Raw genomic sequence first — 25,030 nt, forward strand, 5'->3', positions numbered from 1 at the left:
AATAACTGCACCCCCCCCCCCAAGCCACCCCCTGCCCTCCTGCCCTCCGGCCCTATTGTTGTTATCTACTGCTGCTGCTGGTTCACAGAACTGCCGACGGGCCTGAAATCCCACCGGCCTCGTCTGCTGTCTGCTCACTCTGCACTTTCACACGCTTTGCCTTTTGTGGCTCGAACACTGGGGGGGGGGGGACAAAATGGAAATTGCTTAGCACAACAACACGGTCTCTCTGTGTGGGTGCCTGGCAACTAAAACACATATTTCATCATCATCATCATCATCATCATCATCGCTCATAAACACAGAGCTGCGAGGTTTAATATTAGTCACATACTCGTGAGGTTAGACTGATGTTTGAGTTTGAATGTGTTGAGTGATTTTTAACAGATTAGATTTTCAGGGTGGAAACATGGAAGATCATCACAGGACAGGAAACGTAATGTGGGGGATATTATTCTGGGATGTAATGATTGAAATATCTTTTTATTTTATCTTGAAAGAGCATCGAGTATAATATCAAGTAAAAAACCAAAAGAAAGAAATATAAGGAAAACTAAAACAATGAATAAATAAAAACAGTTCAGATAAGGTGAGTTAAACATTTAACCCTCGTGTCCTCCCGGGTCAAATTGACCGGGTCCGTTTTGACTGTTCCTTCTTTCCTTCCTTCCTTCCTTTCCTTTCTTTCCTCCCTCCTTTCCTTCCTACTTCCTTATTTCCTTCCTCCTTTCCTTCCTTACCTGCTTCTCTCTTTCCTCCCTCCTTTCCTTCCTCCCTCCCTCCCTCCTCTCTTTCTTTACTCCCTCTTTCCTTCCTCCTTCTCTTCCTTTCCTTCCTTCTTCCTTATTTCCTTCCTCCTTTCCTTCCTTACCTGCTTCTCTCTTTCTTTCCTGCCTCCCTCCTTTCCTTCCATCTCTTTCTTTTCTCCCTTCTTCCTTATTTACTTCCTCCTTTCCTTCCTTCCTCCCTCCTTTCCTTCCTTCTTCCCTCCCTCCCTCCTTTCCTTCCTTCCTCCCTCCTTTCCTTCCTTCTTCCCTCCCTCCCTCCCTCCCTCCCTCCCTCCCTCCTTCCTTTCCTTCCTTCTCTCTTTCCTTCTTCCTTTCCTCCCTCTTTTCCTTCCTTCTTCCTTATTTACTTCCTCCTTTCCTTCCTCCCTCCCTCCTTTCCTTCCTTTCCTTCCTTTCCTTCCTTCCTTGACTCAAAGACAACAGAAGGGTTAAAGTCACTTTTTATCAACACAAACAGCCAACTCCTTTTTTTTCTGTGATGTTTTTCTTCTATAAAACCATCTTTATACTTCCTGTAAGTGTACTGATGATGTCATGCAGTCAGCATATTAATCACAAGCAGACTTTTCATCTATCAAAATATTCACTTATGTGCTATTGAGTTTATTTATCTTTAAGTATAAACCATATTTAATCCACATCAATCAGCTTTATTATATTTTATTCCACATGTAATAAAAAAAACATTAATATTAAAACTTTGACTACAGCTGAGTAAACTTAGTGGCTATATTCAGTAATATTAACAGTCACTTTAACTTTACTTGTGCTCATGTTTCTGATAATTATGTTATAATTAATCACATTTCATCATTAATCACAGTTCTTTAAACTCTCTTAATCTTAATTTATAAACATTTGATCATTCAGGCAGTTCTAAATATGAACACTTGTATAAATAAATGTGCAAAGACTTTTATTTTATATCATATCTCCAGGTTTTAAATCTATTTCTCTGCAGCTAGAAGAACAAATAATCTAGTTTAAAGTTAATTAGGTGTTATTTATAAAGAGTTTAACAGTCAAAAGGTGATTTTATCTGCTTTATCAGGACTGTATTTGCATCTATTTGATTGGCAGCAAACAAAAATATTACATTTCTCATCAGATTTTGATTCAAATATTAAATTAATGCAAAAAGCACAAAAAGAAACCCCAAAAATCCAGTTTTCTGTCATGTGAAAGATCAGAATATATGATATATGATATATGAGGGCGCGCAGGTGGGCGAGTGGTTAGAGCGCATGCCATATACGCAGCCGACCCCGGTTCGAATCCTGATCGGAGGTCTTTTGCTGCATGTCACCCCCCCCCCCTCTCTCTCTGCCATGTTTCCTGTCGACCTACTGATGAATAAAGGCGTCTATGCCAATAAAATCTTTAAAAAAAGAATATGATATATGATAGAAATGTTTGTATTCATGTATGATCTCATCATTGAAGCTCATGTTTATAAAGATAATTAATTAAACACTAACATCAGTCTAACTTCACTGTGGCAGAAATGTAAAAAAAAAAAACAATATAACAACAAATCAAGCTCATTCACTTCTTTTTTTTATTTTGTAAGAATTATTAAAATGTACAAAAAGACAACAAATACAACAAAACAATATATTATCTGAGACTGGTTTGTGTGATTTCTTTTTTTTTTTTTAATTCTCCCCTCTGGTAAATAAGAGTCAGTGGTCAAAGTGAGAGAGCAGCTTCTCCACGAGGGGAACACCACGGAGGGAGGGAGGGACGTTTTCTAATCAGGGAGGAAGAAGAGGAGGAGGAGGAGGGGTACGAGGAGGAAGAGGAGGGGGGGGGTTTCCAAACAAGAACCAAATATTATTAATAATAAAAAAACAAAAAGGAGGACACGCTGAGTGGCTGATTGAGGAGCGGAGCGGACGTCAGGATGGAGGAGCCTCTGTGTGAGAGCAGCGCTGGTCCTGCAGGGGGCGCCGATGCTGCCGTCGGTTACCGTGCAGGAGCAGCGCTGGTCCTGCAGGGGGCGCCGATGCTGCCGTCGGTTACCGTGCAGGAGCAGCGCTGGTCCTGCAGGGGGCGCCGATGCTGCCGTCGGTTACCGTGCAGGAGCAGCGCCGGTCCTGCAGGGGGCGCCGATGCTGCCGTCGGTTACCACGCAGGAGCCGTGTTCGCCAGTCGCCTCATTCGCCTGCGGAGCAAACAGAGCGTTAATTAATACATTATGTCGTACATGAGAGGAAGTTGACACACTGAACTGGCCTGCTGTTGTGCAGACAGAGCAGTAATGGAAGATTTCACACATTTCACTTTTAAAATATCATTTTTATCACCCATGGCGATTCAGAGCTGCGTTTAATCGATTAGTTGATCAACAGAAAAATGATCTGCATCTAATTTTGTAATCAAATCATTTTCACAGAGGAAAAAAAAAAGCCAAATATTTGCTTGATGGTGAGAATTTGATGCTTTTCTGTCATAAGAGAATAAATTCACGCAAATCAAACAGTGTCAACAAATAAGCCACAAAGAAACATTTAGGCATTTAGAGCTGCAGTGGAGGATAATCTCAATTTAGAGCTGCAATGAATCGATTAGCTGATGGAAAGAAAACTACTCTGCAGCTAATTTGATATTTCAATAATAATTTTCATTCATTTTTACATTGAAAAAAGAAGCAGATTATTTGCTTATTTGAGAGAATTTGATGCTTTTCTTTTCAAAATAAGATGAAGATTCACTTTGGACAGAAGGAAAAATCTTCTTATGTCTGATTAAAAAGAGAAATGAGGAAACTAATCTTAAATCAAACAAAAAAATTATCATTAAAAATACCCAAAACTTGTTCTAATAAAACAAAGATATGTATATACATGTAATATAATAAATAATAAAATACACAATCTAAAAAATAAAAGCACAGACATTAAACAGTCTGATGATAGATGGCGGGAAAGACTTGCTGAGTAGGAAATTATTAAGATTTTATTTATTATTACTATTATAGATTCAGCTTATCGGTCCGATTCTTTATCAATTCTCTTATACATTTCTTTATGTAGGGAAAAAAAAATTGTCCTCCACTCAAAACAGTAGACAAGAACTCAACTCCCATCTCTAACTCTGAGTAAATGCTCTTAAAATTAAAAGCGTAAAGACACAAAATCCAGATTATTTATAAACTTTAATAATGAAATAAAAGCTGCAACTGATTATAAGTTTAACCCTTTATTGGGCAAATAATTATATTTGGTAACTTCTGTAAATATCCCAAAATATCCTTCCTTCCTTCCTTCCTTCCTCCCTTCCTTCCTTTCCTTCCTCCCTGCCTTCTTTCTTCCCTTCTTCTTTTCCTTTCTCTGTCCCTCGTTCCTTATTTCCTCCGTCCTTCCTTCCTTTCCTTCCTTCCATCTGTCCTTCCTCCTTTCCTTCTTTCCTTCCTCCGTCCTTCCTTCCTTCCTTTCCTTACTTCCATCTGTTCTTCCTCCCTCACTCCTTCTCTCCTCCCTTCCTTCTTTCTTTCCTCCGTCCTTCCTTCCTTCCTTCCTTCCTTTCCTTACTTCCATCTGTTCTTCCTCCCTCCCTCCTTCTCTCCTCCCTTCCTTCTTTCCTTCCTCCATCCCCCTTTCTTCTTCCTTCCTTCCTTCTTTCTTCCCTTCCTCCCTCCCTCCTTCTCTCTTTCATTCCTCCCCCCTACCTTCCTTCCTTCCTTCTTTCCTCTGTCCTTCCTTCCTTCCTTCCTCCCTTCCTTTCAATGAGTGCCCTATAAAGGGTTAACTGCTGATGAGTAATTAATAATCGTGATCAGCTGTTTCCTCACCTGGTGTTTCTGTCCTGGTCTCTGATCTTCTTCTCCATCTCTGCGTCTGTCAGCGTCTCCAGCAGGGGGCACCACTGGTCAGCGTCGCCTGTGTTTCTAATGGCTATCTCCACCGTGGGCAGCGGGTTCTCACTGATGATAAGAACAACAACAAGAACAACAGGAAACACTTTATTAACAAACCTTAAAAAGATGGAAGGAAGGAGGGAAGGAAGGACAGAATGAAGGAAGGGAGAAAGGGAGGAAGGACAGAATGAAGGAAGGAAGGAAAGAAGGAAGGACAGAGGAAGGAAGAAAGGAAGGAATGAAGGAATGAAGGACGGAAGGAAGGACGGGAGGAAGGAAGGAAGGAAAAATGGAAGAAAGGGATGAAGGAAAGAAGGAAGGAAGGACGGACGGACAGAAGGAAGGAAGGATGGATGGAAGGAAGGAAGGAAGGACAGATGGAAGGAAGGACAGAAGGAAGAAAGGGAGGAAGGACAGATGGAAGGATGGACTGAAGGAAGGACAGAATGGAAGGAAGAAAGGAAGGAAAGACAGATGGAAGGGAGGAATGACAGATGGAAGGAAAGGAGGAAGGACAGATGGAAGGAAGGAAGGACCGAATGAAGGAAGGGAGGAAGGACAGATGGAAGGAAGGACAGATGGAAGAACAACAGCAACAGGAAACACTTTATTAACAAAGCTCAGATGTTTTCTAATCATCATCGTCAGACACGTTGATCAGATTCTTTGACAGGCAGGATGAGCAGAGAGACAACGGACCATCTAACGAATTCCTGACTGTTGGTGTTTTTAAACCAGGAGAGTCAAAGTCATTTTCAATCAAAGGCCACATACAGAGCAAATTGATCTCATGAGGGCTGGATCATTAAAAAGATGGAAGGAGGGAAGGAAGGATGGAAGGAAGGAAGGAAGGAAAAATGGAAGAAAGGAAGGAAAGAAGGAAGGAAGGAAGGACAGACAGAATGAAGGAAGGAAGGAAGGGAGGAAGGACAGAAGGAAGGGAGGAAGGACAGAAGGAAGAATGGGAGAAAGGACAGATGGAAGAGAGAGAAGGAAGAAAGGGATGAAGGACAGATGGAAGGAAGGAAGAAAGGGAGGATGAATGAATGGAAGGAAGGAACGAAAAGAAGATGGAAGGAAAAATGGAAGAAAGGGATGAAGGAAAGAAGGAAGGAAGGACAGAAGGAAGGAAAGAAGGAAGAAAGGGAGGAAGGAAAGAAGGAAGGAAGGAAGGAAAGAAGGAAGGAAGGAAGGAAGAAAGGGAGGAAGGACAGAAGGAAGAATGGGAGAAAGGGGGGAAGGACAGAAGGAAGAATGGGAGAAAGGACAGATGGAAGAGAGAGAAGGAAGAAAGGGATGAAGGACAGATGGAAGGAAGGACAGAAGGAAGGAAGGAAGGGAGGAAGAAAGGGAGGAAGAACAGAATGAAGGAAGGGAGAAAGGGAGGAAGGACAGAATGAAGGAAGGAAGAAAGGGAGGAAGGAAAGATGGAAGGAAGGAGGGAAGAAATAAAGGAAGGATGGATGAATGGAATGAAGGAAGGAAAGACAGAAGGAAGAAAGGGAGGAAGAACAGCATGAAGGAAGGGAGAAAGGGAGGAAGGACAGAATGAAGGAAGGGAGAAAGGGAGGAAGGACAGAATGAAGGAAGGGAGAAAGGGAGAAAGGACAGATGGAAGGAAGGAAGGATAGAAGGAAGGAAGGAAGGGAGGAGAGAAGACAGGAAGGAAAGATGGATGGAGAGACGAAAAAAAGGAAGGAAAACAAACACAGGGAGGAAAGTGGGCCGGACTGGACCCCTCGGCGGCCTGGCTCTGGCCCAGGTGCCTCATGTTTGACCCGCCTGTTTTAAACCGAACCGAAAACAAAGTAAAGAACAAGTTAAAGTGAAGATCTGACGGCAGATTAGACCAAAAAAAATACGAGCATGTCGGTCAGAGGTCACTATTAGAGAAGCTCTGATGTCCCAACAAGCTCAACAAACTCTCCCTTTTCAACTTTGTTTGTTATAAAAAAAATAAAAAAATTACAAATCATCATTAAATGTCATGAACCCTCCACAGCTGCTGGTTTGAAGGGTTTTGAAACACGAGTTCGGAGCGTTCGGAACAACAGGAAGGAGACATCTGCTGGTTTCAGGGTTCTGGGTTAAAGGTTGCGTCACCGTGGTAACAGCATAAAACAGTAAAGAGTCAGAGACAGGGCAAGCGGTTTCCTCACTGTTTGTTTGTCTGTTTGTGCAACATCCTACAAAGAAAATGTCAAAATCAGGAAATTCCTTGTGTTGGAAATGATGCTCGTTAGTCTCTGGAGGAGCGATGATGAAACTAATACACACTAAGTGGAAAAGACGCAGCAACAATAAAAAAATAAAATAAAAACACATATTGCGTAACTCAGATGTCACTAACAGGTCGACCACGAACCCGTAACTGATGAAATATTGAGGATTGTTACATTTTGTGAGTGTGTTTCTATTTTTATGGGCGCAGCTTCTCCAGATATTACGGTAAAAGTGGAGCAGCCCTCACTGTGCAAAGCCAGTCTGCTCACGTGACGCTAATCAGCCAATCAGATCCGTACATTCGGACGCGTGGAGAGACTCGACAGTCAGTGAGATACACACGTAAAAGGAGCTGAAGTGCACTACTGTAAATATACTAATATAGAAGTGCACTAACAAATATACTAATAGAAGTGCACTGATGTAAATATACTAATATAGGTGCACTAATGTAAATATACTAATATAGGTGCACTACTGTAAATATACTAATAGAAGTGCACTAATGTAAATATACTAATAGAAGTGCACTAATGTAAATATACTAATAGAGGTGCACTAATGTAAATATACTAATAGAAGTGCACTACTGTAAATATACTAATAGAAGTGCACTACTGTAAATATACTAATAGAAGTGCACTAATGTAAATATACTAATAGAAGTGCACTAATGTAAATATACTAATAGAAGTGCACTGATGTAAATATACTAATATAGGTGCACTAATGTAAATATACTAATATAGGTGCACTACTGTAAATATACTAATAGAAGTGCACTAATGTAAATATACTATAAATATACTAATATAGGTGCACTAATGTAAATATACTAATATAGGTGCACTACTGTAAATATACTAATAGAAGTGCACTACTGTAAATATACTAATAGAAGTGCACTAATGTAAATATACTAATAGAAGTGCACTAATGTAAATATACTAATAGAAGTGCACTAATGTAAATATGCTAATAGAAGTGCACTACTGTAAATATACTAATAGAAGTGCACTACTGTAAATATACTAATATAGGTGCACGGTGTTTAAGTCGGTACCTGAAGGCGTACGTCCTCTGGTGCCAGCTCAGCTGACCTCGGATGCTGTATGCGATGGTGGTGACGAACTCTCCTCCGAGGCCGAGCTCGGAGCAAAGCTTCAGGGCGAACTTCTCCGGAGAGTTTTCCCTCTCGGACATGTCCCACTCGAACTGGTCCACCAGAGAGATGTTCCCCACGTGGATGTTCAACTGGGAGAGAAGACAACAAAAACACGACGTCATCACCGAGAGAAACAGACAGAGACCTTTAAAAGAGAGTTATTGGTTTAGAGCAGGTGGTCAAACATGAGGCCTGTGGGCCAGAAGAGGGCTGCCAACGGGTCCAATCCGGCCCACTTTCCTTCCTGTCTTCTTCTCTTCCTTCCCTTCATTCAGTCCTTCTTTTCCTTCCTCCCTCCCTCGTGTCCTTCTTCCCTTCCTTCCTTCTTCTTTTCCTTCGGTACTTTTTTCCTTCCTTCTGTCCTTCTTTTCCTTCCTTCCTTCCGTCCTTCTTCCCTTCCTTCCTTGTGTCCCTCTTCTTTTCCTTCCTTCCTTCCTTCTGTCCTTCTTCTTTTCCTTCCTTCTTTCCTTCGTCCCTCATGTCCTTCTTCCCTTCCTTCTGTCCTTCTTTTCCTTTCTTCCTTCCTTCTATCCTTCCTTTCCTTCCCTCCTTCTTTTCCTTCCTCCCTCCAGTCCTTCTTCCCTCCCTCCCTCCCTCCTGTCCTTCTTCCCTCCCTTCCTTCTGTCTTTCTTCTTTTCCTTACTCCCTCCTGTCCTTCTTTTCCTTCCTTCCTTCTGTCCTTCTTTTCCTTCCTTCACTATGTCCTTCTTTCCCTTCCTTCCATCCTTCCTTCTTTTCCTCCCTTCCTTCATTCTGTCCTTCCCTTCCTTCCTTCTTTTTGCCCTTCTTCCCTTCCTTCCTTCCTTCCTTCTTCTTTTCCTTCCTTTCCTTCCTTCTGTCCTTCTTTTCCTTCCTCCCTCCTGTCCTTCTTCCCTCCCTTCCTTCTGTCCTCCTTCTTCTTTTCCTTCCTTTTGTCCTTTTCCTTCCTTCCTTCCTTCCTCCCTCCCTCCCTCCCTCCCTCATGTCCTTCTTCCCTTCCTTCCTTCCTTCTTTTCCTTCCTCTCATCTCTTTAATAACCCTAACCAACATCAGATCAGATCAGACTGTATTTGACCTTTCAGCTAACGTAACCCCCCCCCCCCTCCCTCCAGTTTCAGAGCGTCACCTTGATGATGACCCTCTGGTCCGTCTGCTCCTCCAGGATGCTGTCTGTCGGATAAGACTCGATCTGCTGTCTGATGGCCGAGGCGATGGCGGGGACGAAGGCCAGCGGGTTCAGATCCAGATCGTCACACAAGATCTCAGCGAACATCTCGGGCGTCATCAGCTTCTCTGAAAAGAAGAAGTTTAAAAAGAAGAAGATAAATATCATGTTTTGCTCTCTCTTTAAATTTAATCTGAGATAGAGGCATGGCAGGAAGTTACCGTTCATGTTCCAGGTGAAAGCGTCTCTGAGTTTCTGTCCCTCGATCTCCATGTCCAGGCGGATGGGAACCAGGACTTCGGACTGAGTGGCGTTCTCGTGGATCACTGCGGGGTCGTGGTCGTCAAAGCTGCACGAGACAAACAGGAAATGAACCAAAAACGTACTGACATGCAACTCAAGTTAAACATCATGTAACAGAAAAATGATCTCCACTTTGAGCCTGATACATTTTAGAGTGCTATTACCTTCTTAATAGCATTTTAAGCTAACGGTAAGAGTAGCTTTAACGAATCTCACAATACTTCCTTTAACCTTCCTGTCGTCCTCCCGGGTCAAATTGACCCCGTCTGTTTTGACTGTTCCTTCTTTCCTCCCTTACTTCCTTACCTCTGTCCTTCCTCCTTCTCTCTTTTATCCCTTCCTTCCTCCATCCCTCCCTCCTGTCCTTCTTTCCCTCCCTCCTGTCCTTCTTTCCTTCCCTCTGTCCTTCTTCCCTCCCTCCCTCCTTTCCTTCCTTCCTACCTCCCTGCTTCCTTCTCTCTTTCACCTCTTCCTTCCTCCATCCCTCCCTCCTTCCTTCCTGTCCTTCCTCCATCCCTCCCTCCTTCCTTCCTGTCCTTCCTCTTTTATCCCTCCTTCCTTCTCTCCTTCCTCCCTCCTTTCCTTCCTTCCTCGTCTCTTTCACCCCTTCCTTCCTCCATCCCTCCCTTCCTTCTCTTTCACCCATTCCCTCCTTCCTTCCTTTCTGTCCTTCTTTCCTTCCTCTTTTCTTTCTCCCTCCTCCCTTTCCTCATCCCTCCTTCCCTTCCTTCTTCCTCCCTCCCTCCTTCCGTCTCTTTCACCCTTCTTTCCTTCCTTCCTTGACACAAGGACAACAGGAGGGTTAAATATTTGAGAAAACTACAATAATGATGATTCAGTATTGAGAAGTGTCCAAAACCTCAACTTATGTCTCACTACGGAGTAAACTACTGAGAGTCTTTTATATTTATATAAGGACTAATGAATTATTTTAAGGACTAATGAAGGAGTGATTTCAGCGCTGCGTCTCTCACCACAGAGGGAAAGTCCTCTTCTTGTCTCGTCCCAGTCGGCTGCGGTTGATGGTGGTGGAGCAGGGCACAGCGTCCAGGTGGTGAGAGCTGTTGGGGAGCGTAGGAACCCACTGACTGTTCCTCTTCGCCTTCTGTTCCCTGAATACACAACCAGAGAAACACACACACACACACACACACACACACACACACACACACACACACAGAATATAAAGTTATAAAGCAGTGTGAGATATTAACCCTTAAATGTCCAGATATATGGAGCATAAAACCTGAACTCTGCTTCTCCGTGCTGTCTAGATCATGTGACAGCGTTGGACGTACCTGAGGTAGGCGGGGGGCTCGGTGCTGATGGACACAGCTTTGTACTTCTCATCGTTTCCTTCCAGGATCTCCTCGACCTCGGCGGCTTTCAGCAGAGTCACGCTGGTGGCGAGCTGAGTGTAACCGTGATCTGAGCCGCAGGAAGCAGAGCAGAGTCAACACGAGAGGAGCTGCAGCTGATTTATATTCTCATTATAACAAAATAACAGTCAAAAGAAACTCAGATAAGCAGCATCTGGCTTTATATGGCATACTGATAATATTTGTTCTTTTGAGCTCATTACTTTGCTATTATAGAAACATATGAGTATTTGTTTGGATGTGTGGAAAGACTGACGGATGCTTCATTGATCCTAAAGGAAATTCCTGAATTCACACTATTAGTCAGAAGTAAAAAACAAACATAAAATAAAGAAAAAAGTCGCTAAATAACATTCAAAATAACTTAATATCAATAAATAACATAATGACATGAACAGAAATAATAAAAAAATATGAGTGAAATCATATTATGAGTCACGTTTACAGCCTGAATGATGGATTATGGAGTAAAAGAATATATCTGATATCAATATATTAGCAGATAATGTAATATATATATACAGAATATAAACATATTTTTAGGCGATGATCCCTTAAATATGGTTATTAAATACTTGTGACAAAGATATATAATGGAGGAATAATATTTTACAGCTTCACTATAAACGTTATTGTATAAAATGACAGTAAACTTCACTGTGGATTTAATTCTTATAATAAAAAAAAACATCAAACTTGACTGCAGCTGCTCTAATTTATTACTGTATGTATATATATATATATATATATATATATATATATACATATATATATATATATTAGAAAAAAATAAATACTACATATATTTATTACTATTATTACTTCTATTTATATCCACAGTGTCTTTTAAATGTAAAATCCAGAGTATAAGACACATACTGAGAATAATGCTTTCCTATTAAAGACTGGTGTATTTGAATGCACCAGTAGTGTATAAAGGTTTGTTGGGCTGCTCTCTACTGACCGTGTGATGACTCCACGATCTTCTTCCTCTCGTCTACTGATGCCAGTTTCCTCCATAACGACGGATATCTCTTATACAGCGAGCCTCTGAACATACGGAGGTAGTTCCCCACCTGGACACACACACACACACACACACACACACACACACACACACACACACAAATGAATGGTGTCATTTTGGATACACAAAGAATAGGCTCATTTTTCATAATTTTTAGGGGTTTGGAGGGAGGTTATACACTTTCATAGCTCAACACTTGTTACAAAAATCACAAATATTTGATAATATGATTTAAGAACTGTGATGATAAATTGTCACATATAAAATACATACGTTTATGGTATTTATTTTCATGCAGTCTTACTTTTATAGTTAAAGTGTGAATTTATCTTAAATAGTTTTACTGTCTACAATTGTCAGTTTATCAGTGAAACGCTTGGAATTTAGATTAAGTTCAATTTTACACAAAAAGGGAAGATTATACAGAGTGCAGTGAGAGGCGGAAAATTAGCATATTTTAAACCTAAGCACCCACCTTAAAAAATATATTAAAAATTCACAATATTACAGAAAATAATATGACAAAAAAAAGAGAGTTGAACTTAAGAGTATAAATGAATTAACCTGTATGCCGATATAATATGAGAGCATATTGAGGGGGTATCTGGTTAATTTGGGGGTTATTCTGCATCTTTTGTTCTCAGTAAGAAGGATTAAGATTCATTTCCTGTCATTAGTTCTAAATACAAATAACCTTACAGCAGATAATGCATAAAAAAACAACATACATTGCATAATATTAATGTAACAGGAAGCTAAGAAAATACATTAAAAAACATATATCTTTCTCAATAAATAAGACTTTTAATATTTAAACTGCTTTAGAAAATAAACGGGAAGCTGTGTTGTGTTTAGCAGCTGGTGTTACGGATTATCTGATGACCGTGTTAACTGGTGACTCTCACATTTACAAGATACTGAACACAATTAACCTTATATAAATGGTTAACATAACTTCGATATTAAACACAGATGAGCATGTAATTTAAAAAACAAAGGATTAAATAACAATTAGGAGAACACACTTAAGTGAGAGTCACCAATTAACACGGTCACCAGATAAACCGTAACACCGCTTCTGCTTCAAAGCTAATATTAGCTCTAACGAATAAACCCGAATTAATTCGACAGAAAGACGAGTGCGTACACATCAAACGCCATTATATTACACTAATAAACACATTAGTTTGTTTTATAATCGCGGCTTTTCTCACTTAAATCAACATTTAAACCTTATAATAAATGAATGAGCCTTTAAGCGCTGATAGCATCGTTAGCCGGCTAGCTGCTAACGCGCCGGGTCAGTGCGAGGTGACATTAAAATTACAACGTTCTGCTTTATATTACAACTCTGGGAATAAAGCAGGTTGTTAAAGGAGACTAGTACTAACCTCCGAGCCGATCATGTAGAAGTCTCCATCCTCCTCCAGCTGGAATTTGACAGGTTTCTGCCCAAATGTTTTACTCAGCGCCATACTGAATAACAAAGAGCACAGCTGCTGCGCATGCGCCGAGGAGGTGGAGCAGCGTCCTGTCGCCGAGAGATGACGAAACAGAAGCTCAGTGTGTAGTTAGTGTGTGTGTGTGTTAATGTGTGCGTACTTTGTTTTGTATAATAAATACATAGATAAATAATTAACTAACTAAATAAATACATACATACATAAATAAATAAATAAATAACTCCTTAAAAATAAAGGATGGTGTTAAATTTGCTGCTTCTACATTGTAAACTGAACATCTGAGTGTTTGTTTATTCATTATTTAAAACTAAATACTATCTTTTATTGTCAGTACTGTTATAGAGAATTTGTTTGTCAGTGGTTAACCTAAAAAACTAAGATTTTAAAACTAGCAGTGAAAAAAATATGAACATTTTCAAACTATAATAACTCTGGCATCTACAGCATCTGTGATTTTCAGGGAGTCAGACAGTCATATCCTGTGACCCTGGACAGTAATGCTGAGCCACTGTTATCAAAGTGACTCCTCCACAGACAGCTGCGTTCAACATCTCGAGGACAGAGACAGTGTGTCCCATGCTTGACCCGAAATATGGAAAATTCAACCCAATACAACAGCTCTGCTTTAAACTCTACTTTTATATATTATCAGTTTTTGTCCACATTCTCATTAAAGTGATAATTCTACTTTATGTTAATTATTGAGCTCATATAGCGGGTGATGCTGGTGTATTAAGGTGCATTATATTAGTGTTCCTAATATTTTGCCCCTCTCATATATGTTAATGGAGTGGACAAAATAATAGGAACACCATTCACTATAACGCTCCCTAATGCAGCAACATCACCCATTATATGACCCCAGTAATAAACATAAAAAATAAGTTTGCATTAAAGTCTAACTGATTAAAAGCAGATTAAATATTTCTCTCCATCTGTTCTTTTTAAGAGTTCAGATTTTTAGAATATATAAAATAAACATATTTGATGAATAAAGTGAGTTTAATTGGTCCTGTGACTCCATTTACTAGATATATAAGAATTAAAAACATCAATATATGTATTCAGTAACATGTTAAATATGTTAATGCGGTGGACAAAATAATAGGAACACCATTCACTATAATGCTCCCTAATGTAACACCACCACACACTATATGACCTCAGTAATAAACATTAAAAATAAGTTTTATATTAATGTCTGTAACAGATTACACTTACATTTATTTTCTAATTACCTTATGTAACTTCTTAACACTGCTAATTCCCTTAACTTTTTATTTATTTATTTATTTATTGGGAGGTTATGTTTCTCATATTCAATGAAACAAACAGCTTTGGTCCATACAGTTTATCTCAGTAATAAAATAATACATAAATAAACTGACTTTTTATAATTTATTTGTGATTTTACGTCATTAAAACTCAATTTTTGTATAACTTGGTAAAATCTCTTTTCAATATATTTTCATATTATATATTAAATGTATTTTTTAGGAATGTGATATTGTTCATTTCTGTTTTTTTATATATATTATACTATATTTTTACTTTTTAAAAAACTATAATTGTCTTTTTAATGCGTGTGTACTTATTATTTATTATTCTTCATTTTTCTATTGAAGCTCTTTCTCTTATTTTATTCTCTAACTTTGAGTAGTTATGTGTATTTTCTTTTACTTCATATACTTTTTAATTATTAAGCATCATATCACATATAAACATTTAAACCTTCAGCATCAATAAAACCAATAAAATAGCCTTTTTTTTTACTTTTATAAACTTAATGTTTATTCGTATATACATGAATATATTAATCTATAACCAAGAAAAGGAGAGAATGTACAATGCAAAAACAAAATCTCTATATACAAATCAATAAATAAACAAAGACATAATCAAGAAGGACAGGTTTGTATTCTACAGAAGTTGTTTTTTTGTGTTCTTGGGGGAAGAGAAAAAAATAAAAAATAAAATAAAAGTAGGAAAAGTAAAATAAACGAGAGGCTGCAGTTAGAAAAAGTTCTGAAATCCTTTTTTTTGTTAAAATGGAAAAATGGCACCCGAGCACAGTTCAGGAGGGGTGTGTGGGAGGGGTTGGGGGGCAAAACGAAACGAAACAGGGAGAATATAAACACACACACACACACACACACACACCACGCCAGCTGGTTTCCAGTTGTAGTCTTTTTTTTCTTTTCTTCTTGTAAACGCAGCCTCTTTTTTTTTTTTTTTTTTTTTTTTACATTTTATTTTAATTTTGTTCAAACTCGCACAGAATCAGGTCAAAGGTCAAAGGTCAAATCACGAAAAAACGCACGTTCATGTCAACACACCGGATACGACGAAAAAAAAGAGCTTTTTCTCAACACGCACGATCATGATTCATCAGTCCAACAACAACCTCAGCATCACCATGGAGACGCTCGTTAGGGGAGGGGGGGGTGAGGGTGAGTGGTGAAGGGGGGGGGCAGAGTAACGTTCAACAGATGAAGCTGCTGCAGAAAGTAGTAACCGCTGCTTGTTACTGTGTTTTTATTCAAACCAAACTCTGCAGGATGCTGCGTTCAAGTCACGCTGGGAAAAGTGAAAAGCGTTAGTAGAATCATCCGCCTCTAAAAATAGTTCCCCAACAAATACACTTTTATCTCATTTCTGAGTGACGTTATTAAAAGGTTTGCTGGTTGCAGCTCCTTAAAAGAGACGATATGAAGCTTTTCTGTGTTATACGTGACGGTAAATTAGATTTATTCAAACCAAACTCTAGAGGATGCTGCGTTCAAGTCATGTTGGGAAAAGTGAAAAGCGTTAGTAGAATCATCCGCCTCTAAAAATAGTCCCCAACAAAGTGATGTTACTAAAATATTTGCTGGTTGCCGGTCCTTAAAAGAGACGATATGAAGCTTTTCTGTGTTAGATGTGACAGTAAATTAGATTTCTTTGGATTTTTAACTATTAATCAAACAAAACACATTTGAGGATTTCACTGTGAGCTCTAAGAAATCGAGAATATAGTCGTCACATTAATTGAGAGTGAAGATAATGTTGTTAGAGTGATGTTAAAAACTAAATCTGCAACTATTCTTGATAATTAATACATTTTTTACATACATACAATTTTTTTTTAAAGCATAAATATAAAAGATTTGCTGGTTGCAGCTTCTTAAAAGTGACAATATGAAGCTTTTCTGTGTCGTTCATGACAGTAAAATTGAATTTCTGGACATTTTTCTCTATTTTCTGACATCATTGTCTAATTAAGAGTGATGTTAATAGTTAACGACAGTGTCCAGCTGCTTAAACTATATATTAGTGATCAGTTTTTAAAGGTTTATTTCGTCTTCTGTAGGAAATAATAAGACTTGGAGCTGAGTGCAACCAGCAGGGGAAATCAAATATATGTGTTTGTTGCTGCTTTTTGCTTTTTTGTCATTTTTTTGGTCCAATTTCAGTCTTCTCATGGCATTTGTAAACAATAAGAAAAATATAGAATAATTAATAATCAATCATTTAATAATCAACCAGCTGTTTAAGCTGCTTTAATTCAACTGATTATTAATTAGCTGCAGCAGCATTTTCTCATTTTTTTAACCATTACGAGTCGAAAAGAAACTAAAACATCTTTGTGGTTTTTACAGACACAGTGATGCATTCAAGGTCCTGTTGCAAAAGTGTTAAACACAGTGTCACTCTTCTTCTATGTGTCGTTTTGTTGTTTAAATCCCTGAAACTTTAAACTAAGATGTTGAGCACCAGATTTTACACACAGTCGACAGAGGTCTAATGAAATAATAATAATATAATAATATAACTGCAGCATTTTATCATTGATTTAACTTCTAAATATAAAGTTTGGTTGGAATAAAAAAAAAACAGATGTTAGCAGCAGAGACGCTCCAGGTTGGTTTTCTACGGCGGCTTCATCATCTGCACTTTCATCACAAATAAAATCTTTGCTTCAAGTTTCATCGGATGTTAAAATCCTTTTAAAAAAATTCTCTCCACAAGGAGGCGACACTGGCCCCTGTAACAACTTCTCTCTTTTCTTTTCTTCTTCTTCTTTTTTTTTAATAGTGTTCTCACCCCTTTTTTTTTGTTTTGTTTAGTTTTTCAGAAAAATGCGAAACAACAAGTAAACATTACAAACTTGAATTTTTTTTTCCTTCCTCACACACTGTTGAAAGGCAGAGCAACCTCCTCCTCCTTCTTCTTCTTCTTCTCTTTCTTTTTCCTCCTTCTTCTTCTTCTTCTTCTCTTTCCTTCATATTTTTTGGCACCAGGGATTCACTACTGACACCATTCAGGGGGGGGGGGGCAAACAAACATTATCTCTTCATCTTTTTTTTTTTTTTTTTTGTTCTTTGTTTTTTCACAGTGCTCGACGTGAGAGAGAGAGGGAACGAGGGAGGAGGCGGAGTGAAAGGGGGTTGAAGGTCACAGTGTTTTAACGCAAAAAAAAACAAAAAACAACATTCACGACAGCCGCCGATTCTCCCGCCGCGCCGCTCGCCACCATATTGCTTCTTCTTCTACTTCTTCTTCCCTCTCTCTCCTCGGTCCATCCAATCACGGCGCTTCTTCATTCATTTGATCGTTTAATTTTTAAAAAAAGAAAGAAAAAAAAAAAAGGAAAAGACGTCATGCAGGTGAAAATTTAACAAAATAAAAGGCAGAACATGGTCGCAGTGCAATCCAGGTTTTAAAAAAAAAAAAAAAAAAAAAAAAAAGTAGTGTCTTAGTTTTATTTTTTTGCCGTCGGGAAAAATCCAACCTTCACAGATTCAAGTGAGTTTTTTTTAATTTTGTTGTTTTATTTTGGTGAAAACACTTTCCCCTCTTTTAATTTGGTGAGTTCCTACATTTCCCAGAATGCCATGCAACAGCACTCAATGGAAGAGAAGCCGAGTTTAAATGATGCTGGAAGTTGATTCTGGATTAACAACCAACTTTAAATCATTATTCTTGAGCTTATTAATCTATTTAGCACATTTCTGATTCAATATTATTATTATGACAAAGTTTATAATAATTTGGGGTTTTATTTTGGAGGGGAGTTTGTTTTTCTTTTGGTGATTCGTGGCTGCAGATAAATATTAACTCATGTATTCAAATCATTTAATGTAATTAGACTGATTTGAATATTCAATATATTATTTCTGCTTGTTGTTAAGTGCTGTTTTAGCTTCCACTTAGAAAATGACATTAATTAAAAATTCGATTAACGGCAAAACTAATTGTTTCGTCAATCAAGTCAAAATTAATCTGCAACTATTCTGATAGCTGATTCATCATCGTGAGTCTTTTATTATGAAAAATAATCCAAATTCTCTGATTCCAGCTTCTTCAATCTGACCTGTTTTCTGGTTTCTTTCATAATAAAATATTAATAATAATAACTTTAATCCTCTTTATGTCCTCTGGAGAAGACACTAGAGGACCTCGGCCTTTTGGAAACACCATTTTAATAATTTTAATAGACCGAACAACTAATCAATTAATCAAGAAAATCATCTTCAATCTAATCAGTAATGAAAATATTTGTTAGTTGTATTAATTCTGATTTAATAATGCTCTTTTCTACTAGTGTGGCTTCCTTTTTCTTTTATATTAAGTGCATATTATTGTTGATTTTGTGTGTATTTATTTAATTTTAATTTGTGCAAATAAATAAACTCACAATAAAATCAAATGAAGCCATTTCCTGCTCGTGGGAAGAACTAATCTCACTATTTTCTAACATTTTATAAACTAAACGATTAACTAAATAAAATAAAGAATCACTATATTATTGAACTAGTTGTAGATCTGCTGTTGATCAGATAAAGCAGATCATTAACAGTGAAAAAAAAAACTGTCCCAAAAAAAGAAAAGAAGAAGAAGCCCTTTAAAAAATCTGCTTTGAATGAATTAAAGAAATTCACCAAAATGGACCCAAAACCAAAAAGTGGAAAGTACATCACCAAAAAACAGTGATATACGATGTTTCCAGGTTGGATTTTCCCTTTTTTTTTTTTTTTTTTAGAAAAGAAGCAGATGAAAGACAGACAGCACAGAGTAATAATAAAAAAAAGAGAGACTCCAGATGATTTAAGGAGCTTCTCTTTATCCTGATGAGTGTTTGAAGACTCTGCTGGCTGTCGTCATCGCCACGTAAAAAAAAAAAAAAAAAAAGAAACCGCACTGCTGACGCCGCGAGAGAGAAACCGTCCCGCCGGATAAATCAGCGGGAAACGTCGGGGGGTGCGTCGTCGTCGTCGTCATCGTCGGGCGTCGCAGGCCTGTCATGGCACATTTGGAGAGTGGTTACCATGGATACGAAGGAAGAGCCGCCATGTTGTAAGAGGGAGAACTTAAACAACGCTTCTTCGAGGTTTAAATTTAGGATATTGTTCTGTTTCGTGTTCATTTTCTCTTATATGTCAGAGTTTTTCTTATAAATAATTTTGGGAACCTCCTTAAAAAACAAATAATAATGAATTTGAACACATAAAATTAGTTTATTACACTTAAAAACTCAGATTTTAGTGTCTTATTGTGTGTTTCTGAGTTTTTTTGCACTGACATATGGAAGTCGAGTCATGCCAAGAAAAAGATAAAAATGTTAAGTATGATTTTTTTTAAAAATCATTAGTTAATTAATTGTTCATCAATAAAAAAAATATTATTAGCAGATATTTAGATAATTAATTAATTGTTTAAATCACTTTCAAGCAAAAAATACTAAATATTGACATTTTCCAGCTTCTATAATCTGATGATTTGCTGCTTTTTATTGTCTTGGGATTAAGATTTTTGGGGTTTTGGTTAACAGGTCTGATAGAATAAATTATTAAAGACAACAATTTTAGGTCTTAAGATAATTATAAGTCATTTTTAAGACCAAACAAGCAATAAATCAATTATCTCCTTGTGATTTGGATGATGATGATTAACTTTGTTTGTTTTCAAGACGTTTTAATCACCACAAATTATTGTCTTTTACATCCGTGGTGGCTCCCAAAAATCAGCTTTTACATACATATACTCCCTTTTAAATATAACATTTACAATGAATTAATTAATTCAGTACAAAAATATCTGTCAGAATAATCAATAGTGAAAATAATCTGAAGTTGCAGCCCTACTAATGATGACTTCAAAATGTTTGCTATACTTTTAATATCATAATATTAACTCAGTATTTCATATTTATTTTTATTTTAAGGGAGAAAAGCAGCAAATCTTTAAATTTTAGAAGCTGGAACCTGAGAATATTTGACATTTTTGATTGAAAAAAATACTACAATGATTAATAAATACATTTTATATTTATTATTTTATTAGTTTTAAACAAATTTTACTTTTATAATTCAAAAATATTTAATCGGTTCCCCCCCCCCCCCCCCCCTTTTCTTGGCAGGGTTGAGCTTCCATATATCAAACTGTTTCTGTCGTCTTTCCAACATGGCGGCCGGTCGGTGGGGTCGGGAAGAAAAAAGATAAAATAATAATAATAATTAGCAGCACCGTGTCAGAGCAGAGAAATGCAAAAAAAAAAACAAAAAAAAAAAACCACAAATGTACAAAACAAATTAAAATAAAAAGGAGAAGAAAAAAAAAAAAGTCGATATCTATTAACAAAGAAAAATCTCATGGTCCGTTTTAAAAAGAATATACTGCACAGTCAGTGTTAATGGATATATACACTCAGTCTTTTTTTTTTTTCATTTTTCGTTGTGTTCTCCTCTTCCGTCAAGAAGTGCGAGTTAAAGACCGCCACATCCTTCCTGGTGTAGTGGTTACGATTCATCATCAGGAATTATAACAATAAAAGAAAGAAAGAAAGAAAGAAAGAAAAGAAAAGAAAACACAGTGGCATGTGACTCATGGCTGTGCCCACTGGATTTTTGACACCACGTCTCCATTTCCAGACCTTTTTTTTTTTTTTTCTGTGTGTGTAACATGGCAGCGTTCAAGTTAGTTAAAAGATCCGTCCAACGTCATCATCATCATCATCATCATCATCATCATCAGAGTCGCTGGTGTTAATAAAAACGTTCCAGCGTCGAGAGCTGATATAGTTCCCAGAAACACTTTAATTTTTTTTTTGACATCAGGAACCTCCTCTTCCTCTCTCCTCTCTCCTCTCCCTCTTCCTCTTCCTCTTCCTCTTCCCCCCTTTAGAGGAGCGAGGAGTGAGTGAGACGGTACGGTAAAGGCGGCGGTAACACTCACACACACACACAACGACACCACAAAAAGTTCCCTGAAAAAATTAGAAACACATTCGAAAAAACCACAGCCAGGGGGCGCCGGTTGGCTCGCTTCACCGCGTCGCATTGTTCGGGTTATGTACACTCCGCGGCCAGCAGGGGGCGAGCGTGAGGACCGGAGACAGGAGAGCGACCTGTTTCAGGCTGCTGAGGGAGACTCCTTGGAATTAAATCGAAGGTGCGTGAAACTAAAATGACGTTTTAAGATGTAAACAAGTTGTAAACCAAAAAAAAAAAAAAAAAGACGGAAATGAAGTAAATCTTTCGGATCCGACGCCGCCGCTGCTGCTGCTGCTTTTTTTTTCTTTGTTCCCCTACAATCGTGTCCTCTGGTTTCCGTGAACACCTGGAAACGACTTCTTCTTCTCCTCTCAGCGGGACGTTTTCCTCTGACAGCCTTTTAAAAAAAAAGTTCGTCAGGTTTAGTCCGCGACACGGTTAAGGTGCTCCTTTTGCTTCCCGCCAAATCCGCAACGGGAAGGTTTCTCCTCCTCTGGCATCTCAGTGTGTTTTAGTTTCCAGTCGCTACCAAAACTCAGACACTTCAGGTTAGTCGTAGCCTCCGACTGACCCCGAAACAGAAACTTCTGAAGGAGCGGAGACTGTTACGGCACAGGGGTGAGAGAGAGAGAGAGAGAGAGTGGGTTTAAAAAGGGGGCATTTGTTTTTTTAAGGGGGGGTCAGGCAGGAAGTGGCCTGTGTTGTTTTTCCTCCTCAGAAAATCCCTTTGGCGATTTTCAGTCCCTTCTGTTTCATGCGAGGCAGCGTCGAACTGGCGACGTTCTTGGCTCGCACCGGCCGGTTTGGGCCGCGCTTCTTCAACACGAAGTCGTAGTTGGCAGTGGAGTTCATGGCGTAGAAGACGTTGGCGTTGTCCGGGATCCGAAGCTCTGAGAGACGAGAGAAAAGAGAAGAGAGAAGAGAGAAGAGACATGGAGGGAGTCAAAACTGTTTCTGTAGCTCCAAAAACTGCTGCTCTTATTTATTGAATTAACCCTCCTGTTGTCCTCAGGTCAAGGGAGGAAGGAAGGAAGGAAGGAAGAAAGGAAGGAAGGAAAGGAATAGGGGGGGTAAGGAGAGAAGGAAAGGGGGAAAGGGGGAAAGGAAGGAAAGAAGGAAGGAAGGTAAAAAGTGAGGAAAGAAGGAAGGGAAGAAGGAATGAAGGAAGGAAAGAGGGAGAAATGAAAGGAATGAAGGAAGGAGGGAACGAAAGAAGGAAGGAAGGAAGGAAGGAAGGAAGGAAGAAAGGAAGGAAGGAAGGAGGGAAGGAAGGGAATGAGGGAAGAAGAGAAAGGAGTAGGGGGAGGGGAGAGTAAGGAGAGGTAGGAGGTGAGGTAGGAAGTGAGGAAAGAAGGAAGGAAGGAAGGAAGGAAGGAATGGAGGAAGGAAGGACAGGAGGATGGAAGGAAGGAAGGAAGGAAGGAAGGAAAGAAAGGAGTAGGGGAGGGGGGAGTAAGGAGAGAAGGAAGGAAGGTAGGAAGGTAAAAAGTGAGGAAAGAAGGAAGGAAAGGAGGAAGGAAGGAAGGAAGGAAGGAAGGAAGGAAAGAAGGAAGGAAAGGAGTAGGGGGGGTAAGGAGAGAAGGAAAGGGGGAAGGAAGGAAAGAAGGAAGGTGAAAAGTGAGGAAAGAAGGAAGGAGGGAGAAATTAAAGGAATGAATGAAGGAGGGAACGAAAGAAGGAAGGAAGGAAGGAATGAAGGAAAGGAGTAGGGGGGGTAAGGAGAGAAGGAAAGGGGGGAAGGAAGTTAGTTTTCACCTTTGTCCTCGGAGATTTTCTGCATCAGCTCGTACTCCTCGGTCTTCTCTCGGTCCAGGTTGTGTTTGATCATCGCTTTCCTGATGACCGCCGGAGTCTTATCTTGACTCGTCACCTGAAGAGTGAAGAAGAAGAACATCAACCATTAAAGTCAAGGATTTATATCAGAACATGTTGAAATGAGACTGAAACCAGATCTGCTCCTGTTTCTATATTGTTCACCAGATTAAACATTAATCAAATATATCTTTTTAGAAGAAAGAAGGAATGGAGGGAGAAGGAAGGAATGGAAGGAAGGAAGGAAGGAAGGGATGGAAGGAAGGAAAGACGGAGGAAAGAAAGAAGGTAGGAGGGAGGAAGGAAGGAGGTAGGGAGGGAGTGAAGAAGGAAAGGAAGGAAGGAAGGACAAAAGAAGGAAGGAAGGAAGGGAGAAAGAAAGAAGGAACGGAGGGGGAAAGAAAGAAGGAACGGAGGGGGAAAGAAAGAAGGAACGGAGGGGGAAAGAAAGAAGGAACGGAGGGGGAAGGAAGGAATGGAAGGAAGGAAGAAAGGAAAGGAAGGAAGGAAGGAAGATAGGGAGGGAGGAAAGAAAAGAAGAAAGGAAGGAGGGAAGGAAGGAAGGAAGGGAGCCGGGACTTCTCTCCTCACCAGGATGCTCTTGTACATGTTCCCGTTCTCCACGTCCAGGCTGACCCTGATGATGCAGCAGTCGTCCACCTGCTGGTTGTACAGCGGCAGCGACAGGGTGGAGTAGTTCGACACGGCCGACACCGAGCGTTTGTGTGAGCGCGAGGCCGACATCGGCGTGGAGGAGGAGACGGAGGAGGACGAGGCGCTGCTGGAGCCAGAGGCCGAGCCGGAGCTGGAGCCCATCCCCGACGTGTCGAGAGACGACAGCGACGTGCACTCCCAGAACTGAACCACAGCAGAGAGGAGAGCGGCATGAGAATAGGAGAAAACTAAAATATGACTTTCATTATTCATCCATCGGGTTTTTTGGTTTTTTGCAAGCTCACAATATTTTATTTCTTTTGATGCAGTGATTCAACCTAGCAGGTTTTTGTCAGGCAGGTATCACTGACAGAAACTCTACGAATGTGTAAAACAAAACCCTTATTTTGTTACTTTATAGTTGAGTCATTAATACAGATAACAGCTTTGTAAACCAACAACACAGAATATACAGTATATATATAAATATATTAGGGCTGTCAGCGTTAACGCGTAATCGCGATTAGATTAATGCAATCCATAATGCGTTAATTTTTCTCAATCGTATTTTAATGTTGCAAGCCTTTTTGTCCCTTCTACTCCCCCGTAGACGGCTCCTCTAGCTGTAGCGCTATGCTTTGAAGTGGCCTCCTGCAGTAAACCTACCGCGCTGATGGAAAGTAAGAGAGCTACTGGACTTTTGAACGGCTTGTTTAACTTTAAAACACTTCCAGACGCTTCAGTTGACAAGTCAAAAGTAAAATGCAACCTGTGTCAAACGGAGTTTAACTACCACCGGAGTACGTGGAGTTTGAGTTAGCACCTCCACGCTAAACACCCAGGTGCAGCCAAGCCAGCCTCAGCTCCACCAAAGGACCATTTTGGAGTGTGGGAGTCGCAGCAGAGCCGTGATTGATTCCCAGTTAAGACACTCTGGTAAGAAATGCTTTACATTATGGG

At 39.2% G+C, this 25,030-nt stretch overlaps 2 protein-coding genes across 3 annotated transcripts in view; both read right to left on the reverse strand.

Moving 5' to 3' along the window:
- Positions 1–2,415: 2,415 nt before the first annotated feature.
- On the reverse strand, positions 2,416–13,395 carry smarcb1a (SWI/SNF related, matrix associated, actin dependent regulator of chromatin, subfamily b, member 1a). Its single transcript, XM_053326258.1, has 9 exons — positions 13,281–13,395; positions 11,827–11,938; positions 10,782–10,911; positions 10,458–10,595; positions 9,402–9,529; positions 9,142–9,308; positions 7,934–8,124; positions 4,582–4,713; positions 2,416–2,952 (listed from the first exon to the last, which is right to left on the reverse strand). The coding sequence occupies exons 1-9, from the start codon at positions 13,362–13,364 to the stop codon at positions 2,913–2,915; spliced, it is 1,122 nt and encodes a 373-aa protein (XP_053182233.1). The 5' UTR covers positions 13,365–13,395; the 3' UTR covers positions 2,416–2,912.
- An 8,030-nt stretch (positions 13,396–21,425) lies between these two features.
- The window catches only part of LOC128365492 (ral guanine nucleotide dissociation stimulator-like), a 44,066-nt gene continuing 40,461 nt past the window's right edge, over positions 21,426–25,030 (reverse strand). For both annotated transcript variants that reach the window (XM_053326250.1, XM_053326249.1), the window contains exons 16-18: positions 24,008–24,274; positions 23,360–23,474; positions 21,426–22,494 (exon numbers count right to left, since the gene is read on the reverse strand). In XM_053326250.1, coding sequence (XP_053182225.1) covers positions 22,319–22,494; positions 23,360–23,474; positions 24,008–24,274 — 558 coding nt within the window. In that variant the 3' untranslated portion in view covers positions 21,426–22,318. The remainder of the gene's footprint in view (positions 22,495–23,359; positions 23,475–24,007; positions 24,275–25,030) is intronic.

This window comes from Scomber japonicus, chromosome 9 (assembly GCF_027409825.1).
Source record: "Scomber japonicus isolate fScoJap1 chromosome 9, fScoJap1.pri, whole genome shotgun sequence".
Lineage (NCBI taxonomy): Eukaryota > Metazoa > Chordata > Actinopteri > Scombriformes > Scombridae > Scomber > Scomber japonicus.